Source organism: Antechinus flavipes, chromosome 4 (assembly GCF_016432865.1).
Source record: "Antechinus flavipes isolate AdamAnt ecotype Samford, QLD, Australia chromosome 4, AdamAnt_v2, whole genome shotgun sequence".
NCBI lineage: Eukaryota > Metazoa > Chordata > Mammalia > Dasyuromorphia > Dasyuridae > Antechinus > Antechinus flavipes.
The window spans coordinates 79,262,501-79,286,648 of NC_067401.1; the positions used below are offsets into that span (position 1 = coordinate 79,262,501).

At 33.2% G+C, this 24,148-nt stretch overlaps 1 protein-coding gene across 1 annotated transcript in view; it reads left to right on the top strand.

The window, feature by feature from the left end:
- DNAH14 (dynein axonemal heavy chain 14) overlaps positions 1 to 24,148 on the top strand; it is a 386,173-nt gene that overhangs the window by 33,739 nt on the left and 328,286 nt on the right. The window contains exons 4-9 of the mRNA XM_051996560.1: positions 529 to 674; positions 3,711 to 3,806; positions 9,702 to 9,832; positions 11,640 to 11,804; positions 17,680 to 17,792; positions 22,086 to 22,230. Coding sequence (XP_051852520.1) covers positions 529 to 674; positions 3,711 to 3,806; positions 9,702 to 9,832; positions 11,640 to 11,804; positions 17,680 to 17,792; positions 22,086 to 22,230 — 796 coding nt within the window. The remainder of the gene's footprint in view (positions 1 to 528; positions 675 to 3,710; positions 3,807 to 9,701; positions 9,833 to 11,639; positions 11,805 to 17,679; positions 17,793 to 22,085; positions 22,231 to 24,148) is intronic.

Below are 24,148 nucleotides of genomic sequence, written 5' to 3' on the forward strand. Positions count from 1 at the left end.
TTCATTTGTTTTTCACTCAGGAAGGCTATAAAATTTAGCTGAGAAAACACAGGAGACTGAGAGTTAGGGAGATTGAAGTTCTAATACCTTACTTTGCCATTGCCTTTTTGTTTCCCAATTTCTTCATTCATAAAAATGAGGAGATTAAACTAGATCAATCTTTTAAAATTCTTTTCATATGTAAATTATCTAATAGTAATAATTGTTAAAAGATTAAAATAATCTTTAGTTAAAACATTCATAGCTACTTAAAATTTGATAATATTCTGTTGTTGACATTTGACATGTGCTTTTCAAATTTTTGAGTCAATATTTAGAAGGAAAGAGATCTACAATATGATATATTTTAATTTACAGCTTAGGTATCTGTTCTTATTTCTCCAAATTATAGATAATATGGAGTAAAGTTAATTATACATTAAATTCAAAGAAGCTGTGTCTTTCATTCTAAATTTTTAAAATCCTTTGTCAATTATTTAATGTGTGAACATTTAATTATCCTCATCATTGCTTTCTGTATTATTCTAGCTCACGGAAACTTGAAAATAGAAAAGCTCAAAATAAGATAACCTTTGATGACAATCAATCTACTTCAGCTACAGAAACAGATAGAGCACAAGAACACATGGCTTTAATTTCTCCTAGCATTTTATCATATGAAGAACAACTTTCAGGTATGCCAATTTCTGCAATACTTTATGATGATGGAAATAAGTTTTATGTGATTTTTAAAGGAGAAAGATACAAGTTAATATAATGCGGAATAGTATTTTACAGATGATTTTTTAGAACAGATTTTGTAATGTACTTGTGTACTTTAAGAGTATATTTGGTACCTCTTTCAATAAATAATATTCCTTGTATAAAGTCAGATACCCTTCTCTAGGAATGGAATAATGAATGGAGTAGGGATGGAGTAACTGGAAGGATCAATTTTCTGGCTGCATCTGACTCCATTTTCCATTTCCAGTATCTACTTAGTTTCATTATGCCTTACCCAGGATTAACTGATCAATTAAAATCAGTCCTTATGCTGATTAACTGAATTTTTGATTCTCATTGCCTTTTCCACTCCCCTAGTTGCCTCTCTACTCTGAATGGAGGACTGAAGAATGGAGCTCTAAACTCATCCCAAATCCTTTCTTTACAGAGAGCAGAAATCTAAACTTTCCAAGTAACTCTCATTTTCCATCAGCAGTTCCTCTTGGTTTCAATTCTATGAAATGTCATGCTCCCTTTTGTTTGTTATCTTTAAGCATGGTAAGACTGTACATTACTGGAGGGTAGAGATTATTTCTTTTTCTTAGAATAACCCCAGATACATAATGGATTTATTTAATTGAATTAACTTCTTCTTCAGCTTTTCTCTCTAATCTATACTATTATCCAGGAAACAATTCACATCATTCCTTATCACTTCCAGATCAAATATAAAATTTTCTGTTTAGCATTCAAAGCCCATTATAACCTTTCCTTCTTCCACATCTTTTCCTATTCTTTTTTTCCCCACTTCACTTAATTTTCATCCATGTCCTCTCTGATCAATGATGCTACTTCTCTTACTGTTCCTTGTGTAAAACACTCCATCTCCTGATTGGCTGTTTTCATTGTCTATTCCCAATGGCTAAAATGCTTTCTTTATTTGCCTCTGTTTCCTGGATACTTTGTCTTCAAGTCACCAGTAAAATCAATTTTCTACAAGAAACCTTTCCCAATCCTTCTTGATGATCTCCAATTTGTTATATGTATACTTAAGCATGTATGCTTGTATACATATTGTCTGTGCATGATTATTTTCTTGCCCTATTAAAATTTGAACTTCTCAAGAAAGGGACTGTCTTTTGCCTTTCTGTGTATCTCTACTGCTTATCATAATGCATCATACATTGTTAGTGCTTAATAAATGCTTATTTATTGACTGTCAGCAAATAGGGAAATTTTTTTCATTTGTATATGTTTATACCTTTAGCTTCTGCTTCATTGCTATTATAAGCATTTTTAGAATTTTGTAAAATAACTATGAAAAAGGGGGACATTTTTACGTCACTCTTGTATTTACTAGGAAAGTTTCTGGTGTTTAGGTACAACAAGAATGCCTGTTTGGCTGGATTGTAATGTGTGGAAAAGAAAGTGATGTATATTGGGAAAGTAGGATGGTGCCACATTGAGAATGACTTTAAATCCTAAATAGAGATTATATCTGATCGTAGAAATAGTAGAAAGACACTGAAGTTTATTGAGTAGATGAATGACATGAACAGAACTAAATGTGTAAAAGATGAATTAATAAAGAGGAAAAATCGAAGCTTATCGTAGTTAGGTGAGTAGAGATACTGTTCTTCTTCCTAATGTCCTATTCCAAATTCTCTAAATTTAAATTTTTGTCTATTTATAGATTTCTCTTTCTTTTTGACCCTTCTCTTTCCCAGCCCAGTGAAGACTAAAGTTCAAAATTATCTTTTGTACAGCTCTCATTTTGGGTCTTATATCCTTTCAAGGAATTTTCCACTGCTTTGTCTTTATATTTTTTCTTCTGTTCAAGTCAAGGCTGACTCTTATTTTATGCCTTTTTATTTATTCTTCCTTTATTCTCTATGTAACCCTTATGGAGATAAATCTTCTGCAGTATCAAGTTTAATTTTTCTCTTCCATTCCATTTCTTTTCTTTTCTTTTTTTGCTTTTTTTGCTTTCATTGGTCTTAATCTCATCTTCATTATTTTCTGATATTATTTACTTTTATAAATGTAAATTTAACCAAGAAGTGTTGCTTGGATAAAAACATGGCTGTGTGGGAGGAGTTAGCCTATTTTCTACATTGTGAATTCCAATCAAATCCATGTCTTTCATCATATCTCCATTCTTAAAGTAAATTATACTATCATTTTTGAAAATAACTTTCTCTGATGTTCAGTTAATCTTCCTGAGCTTCAATTTACTCATCTAGAAAATGGGCCAAGTTAAAATAAGTGACTTCTTGAGGTTCCTTCCAATAATAATCTCTGACCCAAAGATTTATGGCCTTGAAGTGAACCAATATAATTGTAATTAATCAAGGGTACTACCAGCAGAAGAAAGGATTATTTCTTCTATTAGGGAATGGCTAAACAAATTGTGAAATGTTGAATATAGTAGAATATTACTGTGCAATGAGAAATGATGAATTGGACAATTTGAGAGGAAATTGGAAAGATCTTTATGAACGGATGCAGAGTGAAGTGAACAGAACTAGGAAAACAACTTATATAATGATACTACCACTACTTTCTATAAAAGGAAAGCTTTAGAAGTCTGATCAACCCAATGATAAACTACAGGTTCAAAAGAATAAAGGTGAAACTTGTCACTCACCTCTTGATATAGAAGTAATGAACTTAAAATGCAAAAAGAGATATAAATTATTAGGCATGGCTAAAATGGGAATTTGTTTTTGTCAAATTATATAAATATGTATTGAGGAGTTTTAAAAGATAATGTTGCTTAATGGGGAGGGATATGAGGAGATTAATTTATAAAAAGTATTTTTACATGAAAAATATTTTTAAATGCAAAAAAGAATAGAGAACTCTTAAAATAATCTCACCTCATAATTTGCTGTTGACTTGTGGGATGATGTCTAAACATCATATGCTACATATTTAATTAGTAAGATTTTTCATTTCATATTCTACTGAATACTATGTAAGTGAGCATATCGTTTCTAAAAAATCAGATTTTGAGAAGAAGGAAAAAATAAAAGAAGACAGGAAGAAAGTACTTGATTATCTGAAGAAAGATTTTGCAAACCGCATTCTATATGATCCAACAAGTATGTAATTTCAGATAAATACCCTTCTTAGCAGTTAATGACTGTATGAATATCTCAATATTCCTTAATTCTAATGCCTTTCCTCTTTTGATTATCTTCACTTTATCCAGTTTATTTCTTATTTATACAAAGCCATTTTCCTGTTGTCTCCCCCATTATACTATGAGCTCCTCATGTAATGCTGAAGAAACTGAGGGAAGACAGAGGTTAGGGGTTTTTAATATTTTAATAGTGGAAAAGTTGGACCATAGTCAGCTGACTGGATCAGACTCTTGTCTCAAAGCATCTAGCAAGTAATTACGGAAACTTTTATGGGACTCCAGTGATCAGAGAAACAAAGCCAAGAGGGAGACAGAGCACTGGATGAGTGGAAATTCCAGGAAGGACCATAACTTTTTAATTCTGATAGGTTGGGGGTTGAAAGCAGGAGACAGGAAGTCTGAGCCAGAAAGATAGAGGGTGCCATCTAGGTATTTGGGATAAACTATCTGGAGTTTTATGAGGAATGCCAGAGTGGCCAGAGCTCTGCAGCCCTAATTATTTCAGTCCTAATGGCCGGGGGGTGGGGAGGATTACCATTAGGGAAACTCAGGCGGAAAAATTCAGGAAAACTGAGGCATTACAATTAAGAGAAACTGAGGCATAACACTCCACACTCTCTCTCCTGAATATTCTTGGCGAATCTCAGCACCATGATTTTGATTGACTCTACCTAGAGCAGATAAACCAAAATAAAATTTTTAAAAATGCAAGGACCTACAGAGAGGGCAAGTCTCTCCCTGTTAACCCCAGAGTTGTTAAAAAGCATTCCTTATTTAGGGTGGCACAGAAGCTTCCCTCTTGCAAGCATGTCAGGACCTCTGCAGTTTTGGAGCACTATCTCAGCCAGGGAATCCAGTTTGAGATGGACAATTCAATGTGAATTAGGTCTACAGTCGTTGTGCACTCAAGTCAGCCTCTGCTTGCAGAGGAAGCAGCAGTGTCTAAGGCAGTTGTGCTAGACCCTCTAAGAAGGGTACCACATGGCTGTTACAGACCCCAAGAGGGGGAAGGGTGAGGCCCGAAATTGCTTTACCTGTCCCTGCCCAGAAGACCAGGCAGGAGCTACTACTAGGATGCAGAAAGGATCTGGATTACTGGGCAGAGTGTGGGAGTATGCACATGTAGTTAGTCCCTCACCAAACCATGAACCTTCAGAGGCCTGATACCAAACTGCAAAGTCCTTTCAGGATGCTGAAATGTTAATTAAGGAACTGGAGAAGTGGATCAGAGAGATTGTCAGTCACAAGACAGGTCCTATACTTTGGAGATTTCCAAGGGTGATTTCTGGTTGTTGCCAAGAACAGTTAATCAGAAAATGGTCCCAGAAACTGAATCTCCCAGGGCAATTCCAACAGAATAAGGGGGTTCAAAGTTAAAGCAGAACCAGTAATCATAATCCAGCTGGGGTTACAAATAATAAACCAAACAAGGAGTAAAGATGAAAAAAAATTGCTGGAAAGGCTTCCAATATGAACTGGTGGATTAGGAGGGACAGAAGTGCCTGAGGCCAGATGAATAGGAAACTAGTGGCACTAGGGGTTCCCATTTTTTCAAGTGTTTTTGGGGAAAATCAACAACTTTCCTGGTTCCTTTTCTCTAATCCTCCCCTTTTGTTTAATAGTAGGAATCATCCAAGGGAAAGTAAATAGAGCTCCAATTGTCAAGTAGCCACTTCACATAATAAGTCTTGAAAGTGAATTAAAATTCCTATACATAATAGACTAGTTCAGTAGGGCTTTTCTACCCTGGAACTTATCCAAAGATCCCTCAAATAATTACATGTTCTGAAGGGAACATTGTAATCAACTAGATAATGCAGAAACATTACTATAAGCATCCTTTACAGCAACAGTTACCCAAATTTTAACCCAACATTTTTCATTCTAAATCCTAAACACACAATAATAAGTGATCCAGTCAGAATTTAGCAGTTATTCATCAACCACTTTTAGTTCCCCCCAAATCACTGAGGCTCAAAGTCCATTAGGGGTAGGGGCGATGGTCTCTTCTGAAATTGCTTCCTGCTGAGAATTGGTGAAGAGTTGACTCCTCTTCCAGGGAAGAATGTGTGGTGGTGTGAAAGCATCCAATGGGCTGATCTAGGTCCCAGAAGGTACAGCTGAAACTTGACCAAAATCTAGAACAGAAAACAAATCTAACAAATAAAGGTTAGAATAGTCTGGGATAAAAAGACTGGTTTGCAAGAACTGCTACAAAATGAAGAAAAGCCAATATAGACTGGCCAGCAGCTTCCCATGTAAGGAAACATTTGAATCACAGGACAGACAAATAAAAAAGATGTGTCAGCTTTAGTCCCAGTAAACAAAACAGCAGTTAGATCTCACAGACAATTATGTCAATTGTCCTCTCATTATTTTGAAACCTTTAAAGACCCGAATACCTACAGACACAAATATCTAGTAACTAACAGATGACCAGGCTAAATACTCATTTACCTAATAATTCAGGATATAATGACTACATATAGTCAGATTGATAACAGCAAGTTATTATATATTTGAATTGTATTAATGATTTCTATTGACTATTTGCTCTGATCATAGAAATCAGCCATAAGAGGAAAAAGCAAGGACATGGCTATAACATAATAGAATTAGTCAAAACAGATTCTTCAGCACATACATGCCACAGGATAAAATAGTTTTAACTCAGTTTTAGTTCAGGTAATTGTCCCACTAACTTTCAGATGGTGGAGGTTTAAAACTCCCAAATAATATTAGTTATAGGCCCACAAAATTTTACCTCAAATAACAAATCTCATTAACCAAAGCTTCAGATGAGTCTTAAACAGTTATTTTTCATGACTTTATATAGATAATGGTAAGAGATTCATCCTAGAAAGTTCACAGCTTATCTTTCATCTTCCTGTCTAAGTAGATGTTTGCAAGCTTCTGAGAGCCACTTTAATATGTGTGTGTGTGTATGGATATATATATATATATATGTGTGTGTGTGTGTGTGTGTGTGTGTGTGTGTGTGTGTGTGTGTATAAACCAAATGGTAACTCAGAAGCTTCCAATAAAAGGTTAAAAATCACAAGCATTTCTGTTTTATTCGAAGCATCTTTGCAACATTGAAATGACCAATTGCTAAATTTCTTAATCATTGTTCTTAAAAGTTAACAGAGCTCCTTAAATCAACACATCAGACAGACAAGTCACAAACACTGACTACACAATATTTAACACATAAAAGCTAAGAGAAAACTCCTGATATCTCAGGAATGCCATGAAGGGAGTTTTCAGGTTGACAATTTCTCCCTCTCAGAAACTGACAGGTTGGAGTGAAGAAGATGGCCAAGCAAGACACAGGAAATCTGAGGCAGAAGATAACCAGAGGTTTGAGATAAGCTTTCTGGAGTTTTATGGCTCTTTAGAATGCCAGAGCTCTGCAGCCCTAATTATCTCAGTCCTAATGGCCAGGAAGGGGGAGTTGTTACCAGGGAAACTTAGGCAGAACAATTCAGAGAATCTGAGGCAGGGAAATTGAGATATTACAATTCAGGGAAACTGAGGCATAACAAGATCAGTTCCGATGGTCTTGTGATGAAGAGAGCCATCTACACCCAGAAAGAGGACTGTGGGAACTGAGTATGGATTACAACATAGTATTTTCACTCTTTTTGTTGTTGGCCTGCTTTTTGTTTTCTCTTTTTTTCTTTTTTGATCTGATTTTTCTTGTGGAAATTTGTGGAAATACATATAGAGGAATTGCACATATTTAACATATATTGGATCACTTGCCGACTGGGGGAGGGGACAAGGGGGGAGGGAGGGAAAAAAAAATTAGAACACAGGGTTTTGTACGGATGAATGTCAAAAATTATCCAAGTATAAATATTGAAAGTAAAAAGTTAAAAAAAAAAGAAAGAAAGAAAATGGGGAGGAATATTAATACCTCATATGAATTACTGGGCCTTTCCATGAACAATCTTTTCCCCAGATTGTTCCCCACATTTTATCTGCTATTTTCTGTGATATTTGGCTTGGCATATATATACAATCCATTTTCTAATCACCCCTGCCATTCGAACTTAAAGACTTTTTTGGTCAACTTTACAAGTCTTTAGGCAAATTTCTTTTCACTACATTTCCAGAATGAAGGACAAACAACAACAGCAACAATTTTTGGTCACTTACATTTTGTAAGATTTTGTGGGGTTTGGAGGCTAGGTTGTTTATATATATATATATATATATTCATATATTAATTTTTATTTATTTTTCAAAATTTTGGGACAATTTGCTTTTTTGTCCTGTGCAATTTCTTTTAAAACTTCTGGAAATATAGCTCTTAAAAAATAGGTTTTTTAAAAAGTCCATTGAGATTTAAATGAAACTACTTGACTAAGCCTTTAAACCCAAATGACTGGCTTTCAATTGAATGCAATAATAGACCCAGCCCAGTGGTCTGTTGTTTATTGTTTAGGAATGATATCTTAGAATGAGTGTAAATACAATTTTTTTTTTCTGTTTGTCCAGAAAGTCTTAGAATCTTCCCTCTCCCAGATAGATAATTTTCTGATGGTCAAGTAGGCTTTCTTTTGTTTCAGTTCATATTAATCCTTAGTTTTTGAATGGAGGCTTCCTCAAACAAACTGAGACCTGGAAAACACCTTAATTTAGAAAAGCCATGGTCATCCACTGCATCCTGAGTGTCATCTGTCATCTTGACTTTTGTCTAGCCACCACTGATCTTCAATGATCCTGGAGAAGAGAGTGACAGTGTCTAACTTTGCCCAACTCCATTTCATTTAAATCCAATTCACAGAACAAATTAGGATGAATCACGAAAATAACGTCCAAGTAATTAACTGAAATATTATGACTCTACCCTAGCTTTATGGTTTTTTTCTGAAACTTTTTGGTCTGTTTTCTTTCTTTATAGATAACCTAAAATGAGATGCTATGAAAATATAACTTCATTTTCCTGCTGATATTTATCTAAATGTACTTTCTTATGTTGTCTGTTTCTTAGATTCGCTCAAAAGTTCCTGTTTCTTTAATATAGAATGCTTTTCACCTCTCCTTCCCTTCCCCTACTTTATCAGTTCTGTTCCTTTAAATTCCTATTTTGATCATGGTTGCCATCCCCATTTTTGTGATGCTTCTACAATAGGTTGGATAACATGGTGCAGAACGAATATTAACAGAGAAGAGATTCAAGCATAAGGCTTTGATTATTATCTTCAAGACACTTGTAGATATTTTATATGTACATATATGTGTGTATTAGAGTGTTATAATTTTTTTCAGTCATGTCCAGTTCTTTGTGAGCCCATTTGGGGTTTTCTTGGCAAAAATAATAGAGTGGTTTACTCTTTCCTTCCCTGACTCATTTCACAGATGGGGAAATTAAGACAAAGAGAACTAAGTGATTTGCCCAGAGTCACACAGCTAGTCAATGTCTAAGGGCAGATTTGAATTTAGGAAGATGAGTTTTCCTAACTCCAGAGGTACTGTACTATGCACTGTGCTATCTAGTTGCCCCATGACATAGCATATTATGTTTACTCTTTATATTTTAATATAAAGTAATGGCATATGACTATAACCCCCACATATAATTGTGAAATTAGATCTTTGAGCTTTTTAAGAAATAAAGGTATTATGATTAGCTACCATGTGACTAGGTTTTAAGATACTTCCTTTCTCTTTTATAGTAACATTGCTTCAAGTAAATTTTCTCTTATTACAGTATTTAGATTTGTAAGATTTGTGTTTAAATATTTTCTGTATGCAGTTATTTGTTGTGCCATTGCAGAGATTTTGATAATTTAATGTTCGGATATGGGACTTATATATGATGCTTTGTTTAATATTTTGATATTAGTACCAAAGGATGATAATCTTGTAAGAAATATTTTAAGACTAAGAGAGAAGCTGAAATGGAAAACTGAATTTACAACACGTGGGTTTGCAATTAAAAAAACTAAAGATGTTCGTCTGAAGACTCCATTTATGGTATTTTTATTTGTACTATTTATATATTTATACTATTTTTATTCAGTTTTGGATAATCAATGTTAAAATTGCAAAGTTATTTTGACTTGGATTTTATTTCTTTTGCTAGCTATATATGTAGGAAAGGCAATGTGAGTGTGAAGTTTAAAGAAAAAATTCACAATACTCAATGACTATTTTCTCATATTCCTTATAAATGAGAGAGATAAGCCTGAGAAGAAGGGATAAGGGGCTGAAATACAGTGATGGTTGTGTGAGTAGAAGGAAAAGAACATAATGTGAGAGATATAGCAAAAAAAAAAAAGAATTAGTCACTATTTGGATAGATAGGATGAATAAGAATAAGGAGTAGAGGTTTACATTGAGGTTATACATTTGAGTCACTGGGAAGATGGTGATATCTTCACCAATAATTAGGAAATTTGTGAGGGGGTTGCATGTTGATGGAAAGTAATAAGTGCAAGTTATATATATGTTTAATTTGAGATATGGAACATGCAATTTGAAATATCTTAGACATAGTTGATATAGCATTATATTTCAGCAAAGAGACTAGGTCTAGATAATAAATTGAAGAATCATAAGCATAGAGATAATAAGTGACACAGTAAAAAGAGAAAAAATAGAAGAGGAACAAGGACAGAATTTTGTGGAATACCTTCAGTTTGTAGGTATGACATGGATGAAAATCAAGGCAAAGGAAACGGAAAGAGTGATCAGACAGGTAGGAATAGAACCAAGAGAGTAATATCAAAAACAAAACAAAACAAAAAGTCCTACAGAAATCTAGTATCAGTATAAAAATTTCTTAATAATAGGGCAAGTATTACAGAAAAAGAATTTCTACGGTATTTGGACAAAGTCATATAGATTCAAGGTAGTAAGACCTTTATAAGAATTTTATTAGCCCAGACACCACTTAATATTTTTTAAAAGCTTTCATGATAATTGTTAGTATTTCTGATGGAATAGGACTCTGTGTGGGGATCATTTTAGGAATTTTCCTCGAGGTTGGGAGGGGTTGAGAGTCAAGGATTTTCTTAAAATAATCCCCACACTCCCACAAAGATCAGGGCAACACAGAGTCTTATTACATCATTTCTATAATATTTAAGGTTCAGAAAAGTGCTTTCCAAACAATATCTCATTTGAACTTTAATGCAGTTTACCTCCATTTTAGCGATAAAGAAAGGCCTCAGGGAAGTTAAATTATTTCCCCAAAATCATACAACTAGTAAAAGTTAGAGGGGAGATTCCAATTCAGGATTTGCCTAATTCTCAGTTCAACCTTCTTTTCATTGTACCATATTGCTTCTTTGAATATCATTGGAAAATCCAACTTATCTTTCCTATTTATTTTTCCTAGGTTCTTCATAATTTTTACTTTAAAGCCCTACTGAATTATCTGATAGGCAAAATGAAGACAAAAAATTCTTGAAGGAAATGCCATCAGAATACACAATTCCGTTGGTATTAAGAAAGCCTTCCAATTTGAACTCAGTCTCATAAAAATTCTTTCATAAGGATTTGCGGGTTTATTTCAGAAAGACTTAACTTTAGATGCCTGGCATCTAGAAGATGACATATTTTTTTGGCCACAGGAATTCATATAACTATTTCTTAAGACATAGAGGAATTGCCCTCTATATTAGTGGAGAAAGCATCCCATAATAGTCAAATCATGAACCTTTTGAAGACTTGAAAAAAACACATTTGTGATTTAATTGTTTTCATTTAATTTTCTGATTATAAAGTAATTGCATTATTTTTAATTAAACAAAGTAAGAACAATGTTTTCTGTTAATAGGATTCATTAGAAATAAAAGATGATGGAGAATATGTATATGGCCTTCTCAGAAATAGAAATGAATACAGAGCTCTCTATAATCCATATGATATTCAAGTGGTTTCTGCAAATGACGCAAGAACCCTCCAAGAATTTTGGATTATTACAGCTTCATTTATCTCAAAGGTAAGCATCCTGGTGGACAATTAATGCGTTCATAATCAATTTAAGAAAATATTATCTTTATGGTTGAATTTGATGAATCTGTTGTCTTTTTTAAGTAGTATTTTATTTTTCCAAATACATAACAACATTCACTTCTGTGAAACCTTGTGTTCCAAATTTTTCTTCTTCCCTCCCTTATCTCTCCTCTCTGCAGACAGCAAGCAATCTGATATAGGCTAAATATGTGCAGTCCTTATAAACATAGTTCCATATTTGCCATGTTGTGCAAGAAAAATCAGACCAAAGGGGGAAAAATACAAAATAAAAAATAAACAAAAAGATTTTTTATTCCATATTCATTTGCCATAGTTCTCGCTCTGGATGAAATTGGCACTTTCCATCACAAGTCAATTGGAATTGATTTGAACCTCAATGTCAAGAAGAACCAATTCTGTCACAACTGATCATCATATAATCTTTTTGTTACTGTGTAAAATGTTCTCCTGGTTCTATTCAACTCACCTGGCATCAGTTCATATAGGTCTTTCCAGGCTTTTTTGAAACCAAGCTGCTCATCCTTACTTTTTAAAAAAGCTTTTTATTTACAAAACAAATGCAAGGGTAATTTGACAACACTGACCTTTGCAAAACCTTCTGTTCCAAATTTTCCCTTCCTTCCCTCTACTCCATCCCCTAAATGGCAGGTAGTCCAATACATGTTAAATATGTTACAATATATGTTAAATCCAATATATGTATACATATTTATATTTATCTTGCTGCACAAGAAAAAATCATATCAATAAGGAAGAAAAAAAAGCCTGAGAAAGAAAAAATGCAAGCGAACAATAATAGAAAGAGTGAGAATGATATGTTATGGTCCACACCCAGTCCTCTCTCTGGGTGTAGATGGTTCTCTTCTTCAGTGAACAATGGAAACTGGTTTGAGTCATCACATTATTGAAGAGAGCCATGTCCATCAGAATTGATCGTCTTATAGTCTTTTTGTTGCCATGTATAATGATTTCCTGGTTCTGCTCATTTCACTTAGCATCAGTTCATGTAAGTCTCTCCAGACCTCTCTGAAATCATCATGCTGGTCATTTCTTACAGAACAATGGTATTCCATAAATTCATATCCCATAACTTATTCAGGCAATCTTAATACAACATTTTTTGACCCTGCTGGAGGAGGAGACCCAATCCTATAGTAATATCTATTCTGGTTCTTTGGCCACCCAGAAGTACATATTTTAATTCTACCAGGCTTCGGAATTATATCTCACATTGTTGCATACTATGCAGGCAAAAAAGAACCTTTTGGTTACATAGGAATGGTGTGAGCAATAATATCCATTGGATTCCTAGGCTTCATTGTATGAGCTCACCACATATTTATTGTTGGTCTAGATGTAGACACACGGGCATATTTCACATCAACTACAATAATTATTACTATCCCTACTGGCATTAAAGTGTTTAGCTGGTTGGCTACACTACACGGGGGGAACTTTAAATGATCTCCAGCTATACTGGGCTTCATTTTCCTTTTTACAATTGGAGGTCTAACAGGAATCATATTTGCTAACTCATCCCTAGATATTGTCCTTCATGACACATACTATGCGGTAGCCTGCTTCCATTACGTACTATCTATGGGCGCTGTCTTTGCAGTAATAGGAGGCTTCGTCCACTGATTCCCACTCTTCATGGGCTACATACTAAATGATCTATGGGCAAAAATCCATTTCTTTATTATATTTGTAGGAGTCAATATAACCTTTTCCCCTCACCACTCAGGAATACCTCCACGATACTCAGACTACCCAGATGCTTATCTTAATGATCTTCATTATCTGAGAAGCTTTCGTATCAAAACAAGAAGTTTCTTCCGTAGAATTAACTACCACTAATATTGAATGACTCTACGGTTGCCCTCCTCCATACCATACATTTGGGCAACCTATATTCATTAACTTAAAGCAAACAAGAAAGGAAGGATTCGAACCCCCAAAAAGTTGATTTCAAGTCAACCCCATAACCATTATGATTTTCTCCAAAAAATATTAGTAACAATCATTACATAACTTTGCCATAGTTAAATTATAGGTTTAAGCCCTGTATATCCAATTGATGGGCATCCACTCAATTTCCAGCTTCTAGCCACTACAAAAAGGGCTGCCACAAACAATTTGGCATACAGGTCCCTTTCCTTCCTTTAAGATCTCTTTGGGATATAGGCCCAATAGAAACATTATTGGGTCAAAGGGCATGCACATTTTGTAACTTTGAGTACAGTTCCAAATTGCTCTCCAGAATGGTTGGATCTATTCACAACTCCAACATTCATCATTATCTTTTCCTTCCATCTTAGCCAATCTGAGAAGTGGGTAGTGGTATCTCAGAATAGTCTTAATTTGCATTTCTCTGATCAATAGTGATTTGGAGCACCTTTTCTGCTCATTATTTCTTATAGAACAACAATATACCATCACTTATACAGCCATTCCCCAACTGATGGACATCCACTCAAATTTCTGAATGTTATCTTTTAGAGAACTCTAGCAACAATAGAAGCATTTGGAAAATAAATATTGTCAATCACAAGCAGTTATGCTTATTATGTTATGTACTAAAAATTCCTTGGCATTTTGAATTTAAAAAATTTTAAATTAAAACTTCAAAACAATTATATACAAAATAGATATGTATGCAAAATATATGCAGGATAAATGGAAGATAACCTGAAAGGGAAAGATCAAGCAGATTGGGGAGGGGCATGAGTTAAGTCTTGACAGAAAGATATCCCTGACCTCCCAAGGTGAGCAGGTAAAACTTTCCTATGAGGGAGAGAGCCAACACAAAGGCAAACAGAATGATATCACTGGCTCTTAGACTATATGATATAGAAAGTATGACAAAACTAGAAAACTAGGAAGTAGGTCAAGATTGTACCAATACCAAGCAGAGGACTTTGTGATCCTGGAATTTAATTTATTAAGCAGAGAGGTGTAGCATACTTAGAGATTTAGGAAAATCATTTTAGCAACTGCATAGTTGTTGAATTGGATGGGAAAGGTAGGGAGATGAATTTCCTTTCCAGTTTGCTGAATATTTGAAATATTTTGCTATCATGATTCATCTGCCCTCATACCCGGGGACATTCTTATCCTGCAATGTTTTTCCTTTCTCCCATTAATAAGTTTCTTTGGGAGGGGAGGTGGGCTCTCATTTTGAGAACAGATCCAGACTAGCCCTGCTTTATTTCCTCCCTTTTTAATCTAAAGACTTTGCCACTGTGCTAGGCTTAAGTACTTACTAATTCTTCTTGGATACCTTATCTTTTATATATATATATATATATATATATATATATATATATATATATTGCCTTATCTTCATTAGAACATAAGTTTCTTGAAGAATCTTTTTCATTTTCTTTTTCTCATAAGTTCTTAGCACAGTGCCTAAGGGCACATAATAACCCATAAATTTTTGTTGCCTACCTATCATAAACTAGATGAAAAATTGAGAGCTTGAAATAAGGGAATAGATGTGTGAGTAGAGCAAAGAAGATATTTAAAAGAGATGTAAGATAGGAAAAAAAAAACTTCACACCCCACTGCTATAGGAAATGAATAAGAGTGAGAAAAACATTGGATTTGGAAACTTGTTTGGTGGTGCCTTTGATAATGATAAGGAAGTCCAGTAGAAAGAAAGGTTTGAAGGGAAAGATAAAGAGAAATGTTTGGGGCATTTCAAGTTTGAGATAACCTCAAGACATCTAGTTCAAAATGTCTAATGGGAAGTTGAAAATATGGGATTGGAACTCAGAGGCAAGACAGGGCCTTTGAATCTGTACCTGTACCTATCTGGAAATCAAATGAATATGAGATCACTGGAATTGTATAGAGAGAAAAGAGAAGAGGATCCGATATAGAGCTTCCTATAGCATGGGAATGTGATAAGGATGAAGATCTAAAAAAGGAGAAGGGACTATCAGAACAAAAAGAGAAAAACCAAGAAAACAAGGTCATGAAACCTTGGAGTGTATCCAGGAGAAGAAAATAGTGAACAGTGTCAAATGTTGCAGAGAGATCAAGAAAAGAGGAGTGCTAGGCAATCGGCATTGCTTCTCAGTCTCCTAATTTGTCAATCAAGAAATTATCAATAACTGTGGGGAAAGATTTTCAGTAGAACAATGAGATTGGAAGTCAAATTACAAAGAGTTCTGATGCAAATGAGAGCAAAAGAAGTAGAAGCCCTGAGTATGAGGTCATTTGAGAAAAGAGACTCCATTGGGTTCTCTTTGGGAGGAATTGGGAGGAATAACAGAGAAATGAAGGAGAGACACAGGACAATAATTTGTGAGGTTGATGGAATGAAAGTTGAGGAATGGAAGAGATTCTGACATTTTTATAAGTGAAAGGAAGGGGAGGAGTCAATGGATAGAGAAAGATCAGATCAAAGATTAAAGATTATATTGCTGACAGCCTGATAAAGAAAATGGAAAGGCATAAGATTCATATTAAGGGATTGGTCTTTGTAAGGAATTTTTATCAGAGACTACAGTAAAGACAATGAGATTAGATAAAGCATTTATTTAGTGCTTACTATGTGACAAACACCATACTTTTTGGAATGTTTTGAGAGGAATATGAAATAGAAAAAGGGAAGAAAAAGTAGCTTATGGTAGATGACCCCAATTTTTTTAACTCAATTTTTTCTGTATAAAATAGGAAAAATTTTAGTAGAAGAGAGTGATAAAGCAATTACAAAAGATAAAATAGATAAATAATTTCATGAAACTCAAAATATAGCTTAATAAAAAGCTGCATAGCTAAGATTAACACACAGGATAATAATTGCTGGGGTCAAGTGGAAAAACAGTATTTGTATCAAATTTCTCTAATAAGGGTTTGGTATCCAAGATAAAAAAATATTAAATATTCATTCTCTCTCTCTAACTCTCTGATATGTGTGTGTATGTACATACATGGATATATATGTTGTGCATATACATATATGTATATTTGTATAAATGAGACTAATGGTCATTTCTCAAATATATATGGTCAAAGGATATGACAAACAATTCTTAAAAGAAGAATTGTAAAATATTGATAGTCACTCAAAAAATGCTCTAAATTGCTAATAATAAGAGAAATGAAAATTGGAAAAAATTTTGTGGTTTCATCTCACACCTACAAATTCACAAAGATTAACAAAAATGGCAATAGTAAATTTTGGAGGGGTTGTGGAATGTAGATTATTGTGGAGATATGAAATAATAAAGCCATTTTGTAAAGCAATTTGGAATTAATGCCAATAAAATAACTAAAATATTCATCTTTTTGAACCAGAAATTCCATTACCATGGAGATTATCAATAAAAAGAAAGTTCCTCTATGAACCAAAATATTTATAGCAGCACTTTTTGCAATAGGCATTTATTTTATTTTATTTTCATTTCTTTGCTATATACTGGTAGTTACTGGAATTAGTTATATGATAAAAGATATACAGTCTTCAGACCAAAGATTGCATAAAACTTTCATTATTTCATAATTTTTTAAAATTCCACATAAATAAATAGTATTCCTTTTACTTAAATTTTCCTTTAAATAAAATTTTGTCTTTTTCCTTTAAATTTCCTTTATTCCTTACCTTAAATTTTCTTTAAATTATTATTTTTTGGGGGAGCTAGATGGCACAGTGGATAGAGCATCAGCCCTGAAGTCAGGAGGACCTGAGTTCAAATCTGGTCTCAGACACTTAACATTTCCTAATCCACTTCCTGGGCAAGTCACTTAACCCCAACTGCCTCAGCAAAAAAAAACAAAACAAAACAAAAAAAAAAAACATATATATATATATAATATATGTTATTTTTCAGGTTACTCGAATTGGTAAGAACGAAGAAATAGAAATGATACCTGTCATGGAATGGCTTGAGGAAAGAAATCACTTCATTGCATTTCGTAAAATTGACTTCTTTTTCATGTTCCGGTAAGACAAATCAAAGGAGATCCTGTATTCAAGGAAAGCTGTGCAGCTTTGTAGAAAGTGGAGAGAACTGAGCCGCTAGTTTCTAATATCATAATACATCATTTGTCTATTCTTTGCTGTGGACTGAGGCTATGGGATTTACAGTCAGGGAGGACCCTAGATGGTATCTGTTCCGTGTTTTTCACCTAATAGGTAAGCGAATTGGGCCCTTAAAATGGAAAGTGACCTGCTCAGCATCACACAGGAGATAAAGAGCCCTACTGGAACCTGTCTAGAGATTCCATCTACTCTTTTCTAGTTATTCAATATAAATTTATTTTCTAAATAATTTAAAACTTCTGCTTTTAGCCATTGAAAATTTTAATCACTTCTATTAGAAATTATATATATGTATATGTACATATGCTTATTTATTCAAAATATGACCATTTATTGTATAGCAATCTGATACATTTTTATGATAAAATTCTCAGAAAATATTAAGCACTGCTTCTTTGTTAAATATGTACAGAATATTGTGTTTTCAGGCTTCTATTCAGTCTTCAAATGTTTTTCTTTTTCCCTCATTTCTGAAGTGCACTCTATCCTTACTTTTGCTCATAGAGTTAAATCTAATTAACAAACATTTGTATCTTTTATTCCCTTTATACCTTTAATGGTAAGAAAAAATTTTTAGGAAGAATGAAGGTTTTTTGGGGAAAGATAATGAGTTCTATTTGAATGTCTTGATTTTAAACTGTTTACAATGTATCCAATGTGAAATGTTCATTAAATATTTAAAAATATAAGATTGATGATTAAAAGGTTAGGATTGAAATAATGGATTTAAGAATCATCTACATAGAAATGATAATTTATGGGAGTTGATGAGATTAGAAAGTGAAATAATATAGAGAGTGAAGAAGAGAGGGCCCATAGAACCCACAGTTAGCAGACACAAACTGAATGAATATCAGGAGACTGAGAAGGAACTTTAAGACATGTAGGAAGAGAACCAGGAGAAAAGTGTCACAAAAATTAGAATCCAGGAAAACACAATGATTGATGATGAGTGTCAAAAGTCTTACTTTAAGATGCTCAAGTTCCATCTTTTGTATGAAGATTTTCCTGAACTTTTAATTACTACTATCTTCCCTCTCAAACTATCTTCTATTTTGCTATTTTAGGGATGTGTGCATGTATTACTGACTTTACATTTACGTTCTTTGTATTCCAAATGTAAACTCATTGTGAGAAGTGATTTTTTTTCATTCTTTGTACCAAACTGATTTTTAGTTCTCTAAGACTATCAGGAGAAAATGAAAACCATTACCTCTTTGTTAGAAGGTGTGACAAGCTAGACAGCAAACATGTAAGAAGTGAGAGTTTGCTCAGTTTCTAAGAATAGATGTGATTCTATGTCAGTTATAGAATCAATATAGAATTAATAAGGGGGCAGAATAAAAAAAAACATTAAAAACCCTGAAACTTTAAAGCTGCTTCTGATTTATTTAAGTCTTTAAAAAGTGACATTTTATTTAAAGTCCTATGATTTTTTGGAATAACAAATCCATTTATATTCAAATGTAAATTTCAGGACATATTTCAATGATAAATATATCATAATTATTTTTCTAATTGCAATTGTGGGGCTTTCCTGTTGCTCTCCTTTTTTTATAAACATTAATCATTAAAAATGATTATACCATGATGATATAGATACTGAAGCACAAATTTTCTCTTGAAAAAGTACAATCTAACTCTGATAAAATTAACAGGCTATATGTTACAAAGAAAATGATAAGCACAATTATATATTTTAAACTAGTTTTGGAAGTATATTTCAGAAAAAAATTCACACGTGTGCTTTATTGAATCTTGTGATGACACTGATACCCTCTTAATAGATTAATACTAAGTTAGTCTAGGTTATTTACAAATATTAATAGGCCTTACCATATAGATTTATAATATGCAATTCTAATCCATTTTGTCTAAGATAATGTTTCTTCTTTCAGACAAAGAAAATCATTTCTCATCTGGAAAAAAAATGTTAAAAGAAGCAAAAAAGACAAGAGCACGTAAATATTCATATAAGTAAAGTTTGTAAAAGTTTCATAAGAAAAACACAATTTAAACTGTAAGATTGAAACAGAAGTAAATGACTTTTAATTAATAAAATCATAAAATTAAAAAAAAGACTTTGGAAAGTAATTTAGTCTATCTATTTAGGTCAATGTTTTTAAACCATCTTTAATGACTTTTAAATCATATTGCTTTGTTGAAACATTATGGGGTATAATAGAAACATAGCTCTATAAAGAATCTTAATATTCCTTGGTCTTTAGCCCAGATTTATGCTTCCAGAAGAAGGAATGAACATTTAAGCAACCCAAGTTTGTTGATCATATTTATAAATACTTCCATAATTAAATACCATAGCCTTCCCTGATAACAAAATAGGTTATATTCTCCCTATGCTTAACAAATCTTTCTTTATACTAAATTTAATTTTTTTTGAAACAAGGTAAAACCATTTTCTCCTATTTAATTTGCTTTGGAAAGGGCAAAGAAGTGATTAGCATTTTCCTTATAACTCAGTATACTTGAAGACATTCTCAAGAATCACAGTATCACAGAGTTTGAAGACATCTAACTCAAATTACATAGCCAAGAATCCTTCCTCTAATACCTGATAGGTACTTGTTTGAAGAACTCCAATTAGAGAAGCACAAAATAATTTGTACTTTTGTATAACTCCAATTTTAGGAAGTTTTCTTTGAGATCAAATCTAAATTTTCTTCTTTTCAAGTTAGACAATTTTCTCTTGCTTTCAGTCTTTTGGAACCAAGAAGAACAAATATATCATTTTTATGTAAGACAGTCCTTTGGTTACTCAAGACAATGATATCTCCCTAAGTATTATCTTTTTCAGAGTTTCTTCAACCAAAGTAATTTTTTAATCTCGAGACCCTTCCACTACCCAGGCTACCCTTCTTTGGACACTACCTAGTTTATGAGAAACTGAATGAATTAAAAAGCATTTATTAAGTGATTATTGTGTTATCCTCTCAAAGTATATCAATGGCTTCTTTCTTAATCACCAAATCTGATGAACTTCATCAATCCTCATCTTACCCTTTCTATGGCATTTGGCATCTAGCTGCTCCTTCTTTCTAGGATACCCTCTCCTCAGACTCTAGAGATACATTATTTTTCTGATTCCTCTACCTTTCTACTCATCTATCTCCTTCACTAATTCTTCTACATTTTGATTATTAAATTTAGAAGTTCCCCAAGTTTTGATTCTAAGTCTCTTTTCACTATCTTGGCAGTATTATTTATTCATGAAGTGCTAGCTACCACTTTTATGCATCTAACTCAAATCAGTGGCTCCCTAGACTGCCTACAGGATATCTCTTATATAACCTTTGGCATCTGAAAGTCTATATCTAGCATGACTTTTTTTCCCTACTCTTTTCTGACTTCACTGTTCTGACTGTCTTCGACATGTGAACAGTTAGTGGAATATTTTGTCCTTATGTCTCTCACCTTTGCTTGTTATTCATATTTCATGTTCTGATAGCTCCCTACTTTTCCAATTGATTTCCTTCTGTTGAGTATGTCATAGGCTTCCTAATCTATTCTGTGAACACATTTTTAACTGTTGAATTCCTGCCTGTCTTTCAAAGTCCGACTCAAATTTTCCCTCTTTTAAAAAGCTTTCTATCATATGTCTTGTTGATAATGATATTTTTCCTTGAAGATTTCATGTAATCCTTGGTCTTTAACTTTTCCTTGTATTTATTATGTATTGTTAGTTAAAATTATAAATATAATTAGGATACTGTGATCTATTATGGGGCCAGGGACCATGTTCCATGTATTAAACTTTTTGTTTCTTTTACTCTTCTCACCCAGTGCCCACAATCAGTTTTCAATAAAAGTTATTTTAAAAAATTAAACAGTTGTGTTTTATTTGAATAGGTATGTAAGCAAAACTTGATTTTAGCAATTCTCACTGAACTCAATTCTTTTATATTTCAGACAGAAGATTTTTCCAGAACCCCCTTATTTATATTTTAACCCTCGTGCAAACACACATGCATTTCCCAAATGGAAAATCTGTTTGCCTATTGGGTTCTAAAGCTAAAGCAAAAAGTTCCAGAGCCACTGAAAATTTTAACATGTTAGAGACCAATGCCATTTTAAATTTTAGCCAAAAACTCACTTGAAATAATTGTTTTGGTTGACTCTAAGTTGATGAAATTAGCATTTTAGTAAATAAGTTTGAGATAATTTCTAAAATTCCAGATTGATGTTGTACAAGCAACTTTTTTGGGCCGATAAATTATTTCAAAGATGTTTGCTTCAAATACGGAACATTTGTGAAAATGCAAGTAACCTCACAAGAGGCAGGCTCTTTGAAGATAATCCTGCTGCTATTCTTCTGATAAAGGTAAGTAAAAATATTATACCTTGAAATTTATGTATAAAAATCTTATAAAATAATTGGCCCTGAAGTTTTTGATTCAGAGAAATATACAACCCTAGATTCTAGTACTAGATAAAATCTTTTGAATAAAAGAATTTAATGCGATCCTTCCTTCACCCCCTTCCTTCAAGAACCTAAAATATCTCAAGGAGGAGCTAAACTTAAAAAAAAAAATTTGTTATTAAAATTTCCCTAAATTTTAGCCATGCTTCCACTTAACCCTGTTATTTTATTCTGTACTCATTGGGTATGGATGGAGAATTAACTCTACCATTCCTGTTATATAATTTTTAAATAAATAATCATTTATTGAATTTTAGCATTACTATAATAATGATACTAAATGATGATGACAACTGAGATATTTTACTATAATATTTGTAGAGTATTTTAAAACATTATCTCATTTTAGCCTTAACAACTTAGTGAGATAGATGCTATTATTGCTCCCATTTGATAGATTGCTAAACTGAGAAAGGTAACTAAAACAGGGAGGGTAAGTAAATTACTCAGTGTCATATAGCTGGTGACTGAGACATGATTCAAAAGCAAGTCTTATTTACTTCACAGTAGGTATTTAATCCCTATGCCTCCTGGTTGCCTTGTTGCTGTAAAAGCTCATAGAATCTGGAAGGAACGTAATAATCCTTTTAGACTCTCTATTAGACGTATGAGTTCTCTCTACATTATCCCAACACGTGGTTGTTTAGTTATGCTAGTACATTAGCTGATAGTTGGTGATGAAAGGATATTTACTGTTTCCTGTGTTAGCCCATTCTATTTTTGTATGGATCTAATATATTTGTTCTTATATTCAGTTGAACTGAAGATTTGGATTGATATTGAGTTGTTTATTTATTTGTTGCTTTGCTTTTCCTACTTGTAACAATAACATTTTGGCTTTCACTTTTAATTATTAATTGAAAATAGTTAGATATATTATATTGTTCTCATCTTTTTAGATAGAATTTAGAAACACTGAAACTGGACATTATTTTGTGTTTTCATATTTCATATTGTATAGACTACTACACAGGTAAATACCTACTTTTGTAGTTGAATAAAAGTAATGGGATGCACATGAGTCTTTTGTAAATTCACTTTAAGCATCCTTGGAACAACTACAAGAGCAGTCAGGAGAATAAGAATATTATGTACCTCATTCTGCTTCAACATTTAAAAAAAATCTTCTGCTAGACTTCTAAATTTTGAAAGCTTTTTAATTGACATAACTTAGAAATTATGAGTATTTGCATGGTGATATCTATTTTTTTCTTTGTTAGAATTTTTAAATTATAGCTTTTTATTTAAAAGATATATGCATGGGTAATTTTTCAGCAATGACCCTTGCAAAACCTTCTGTTCTAACTTTTCCCCTCCTTCTCCCCACCCCCTCCCCTTGATGGCAGGTAGACCAATACAAGTTAAATATGTGAAAGTATATGTTAAATACATTATATGTATACATATCCATACAGTTATTTTGCTGCACAAGAAAAATCGGACTTAGAAATAAGGTAAAATTAACCTGAGAAGGAAATCAAAAATGCAAGTGGACAAAAACAAAGGGAGTGGTGTAGTGTTCTTCTTTTCTAAAATATATAATGGTTCTCTGGTTGCAGATTTCTAGGGGGGCTTCTGGGAGCAGCCTTAATTTCAATTCAGATTAATAATCACCTCAAATGCAGCCAGCTGTTAAAGTACAATCCTTTATTGTCTCTTCCCAAATAGCCTGGTTAGTTTTCTTTGAAGTCTATCTCCCTCCTTGATTCCAAGAGCTCTTGTAGCTAGTCTTTTGCCTCTGCCAGCTTCAGCCTCTCTTCTTCCGAATCTCCAGTTCTGAATCTTCTCAACTGACTCCTCACTGAGGCTCTGAGAGCTT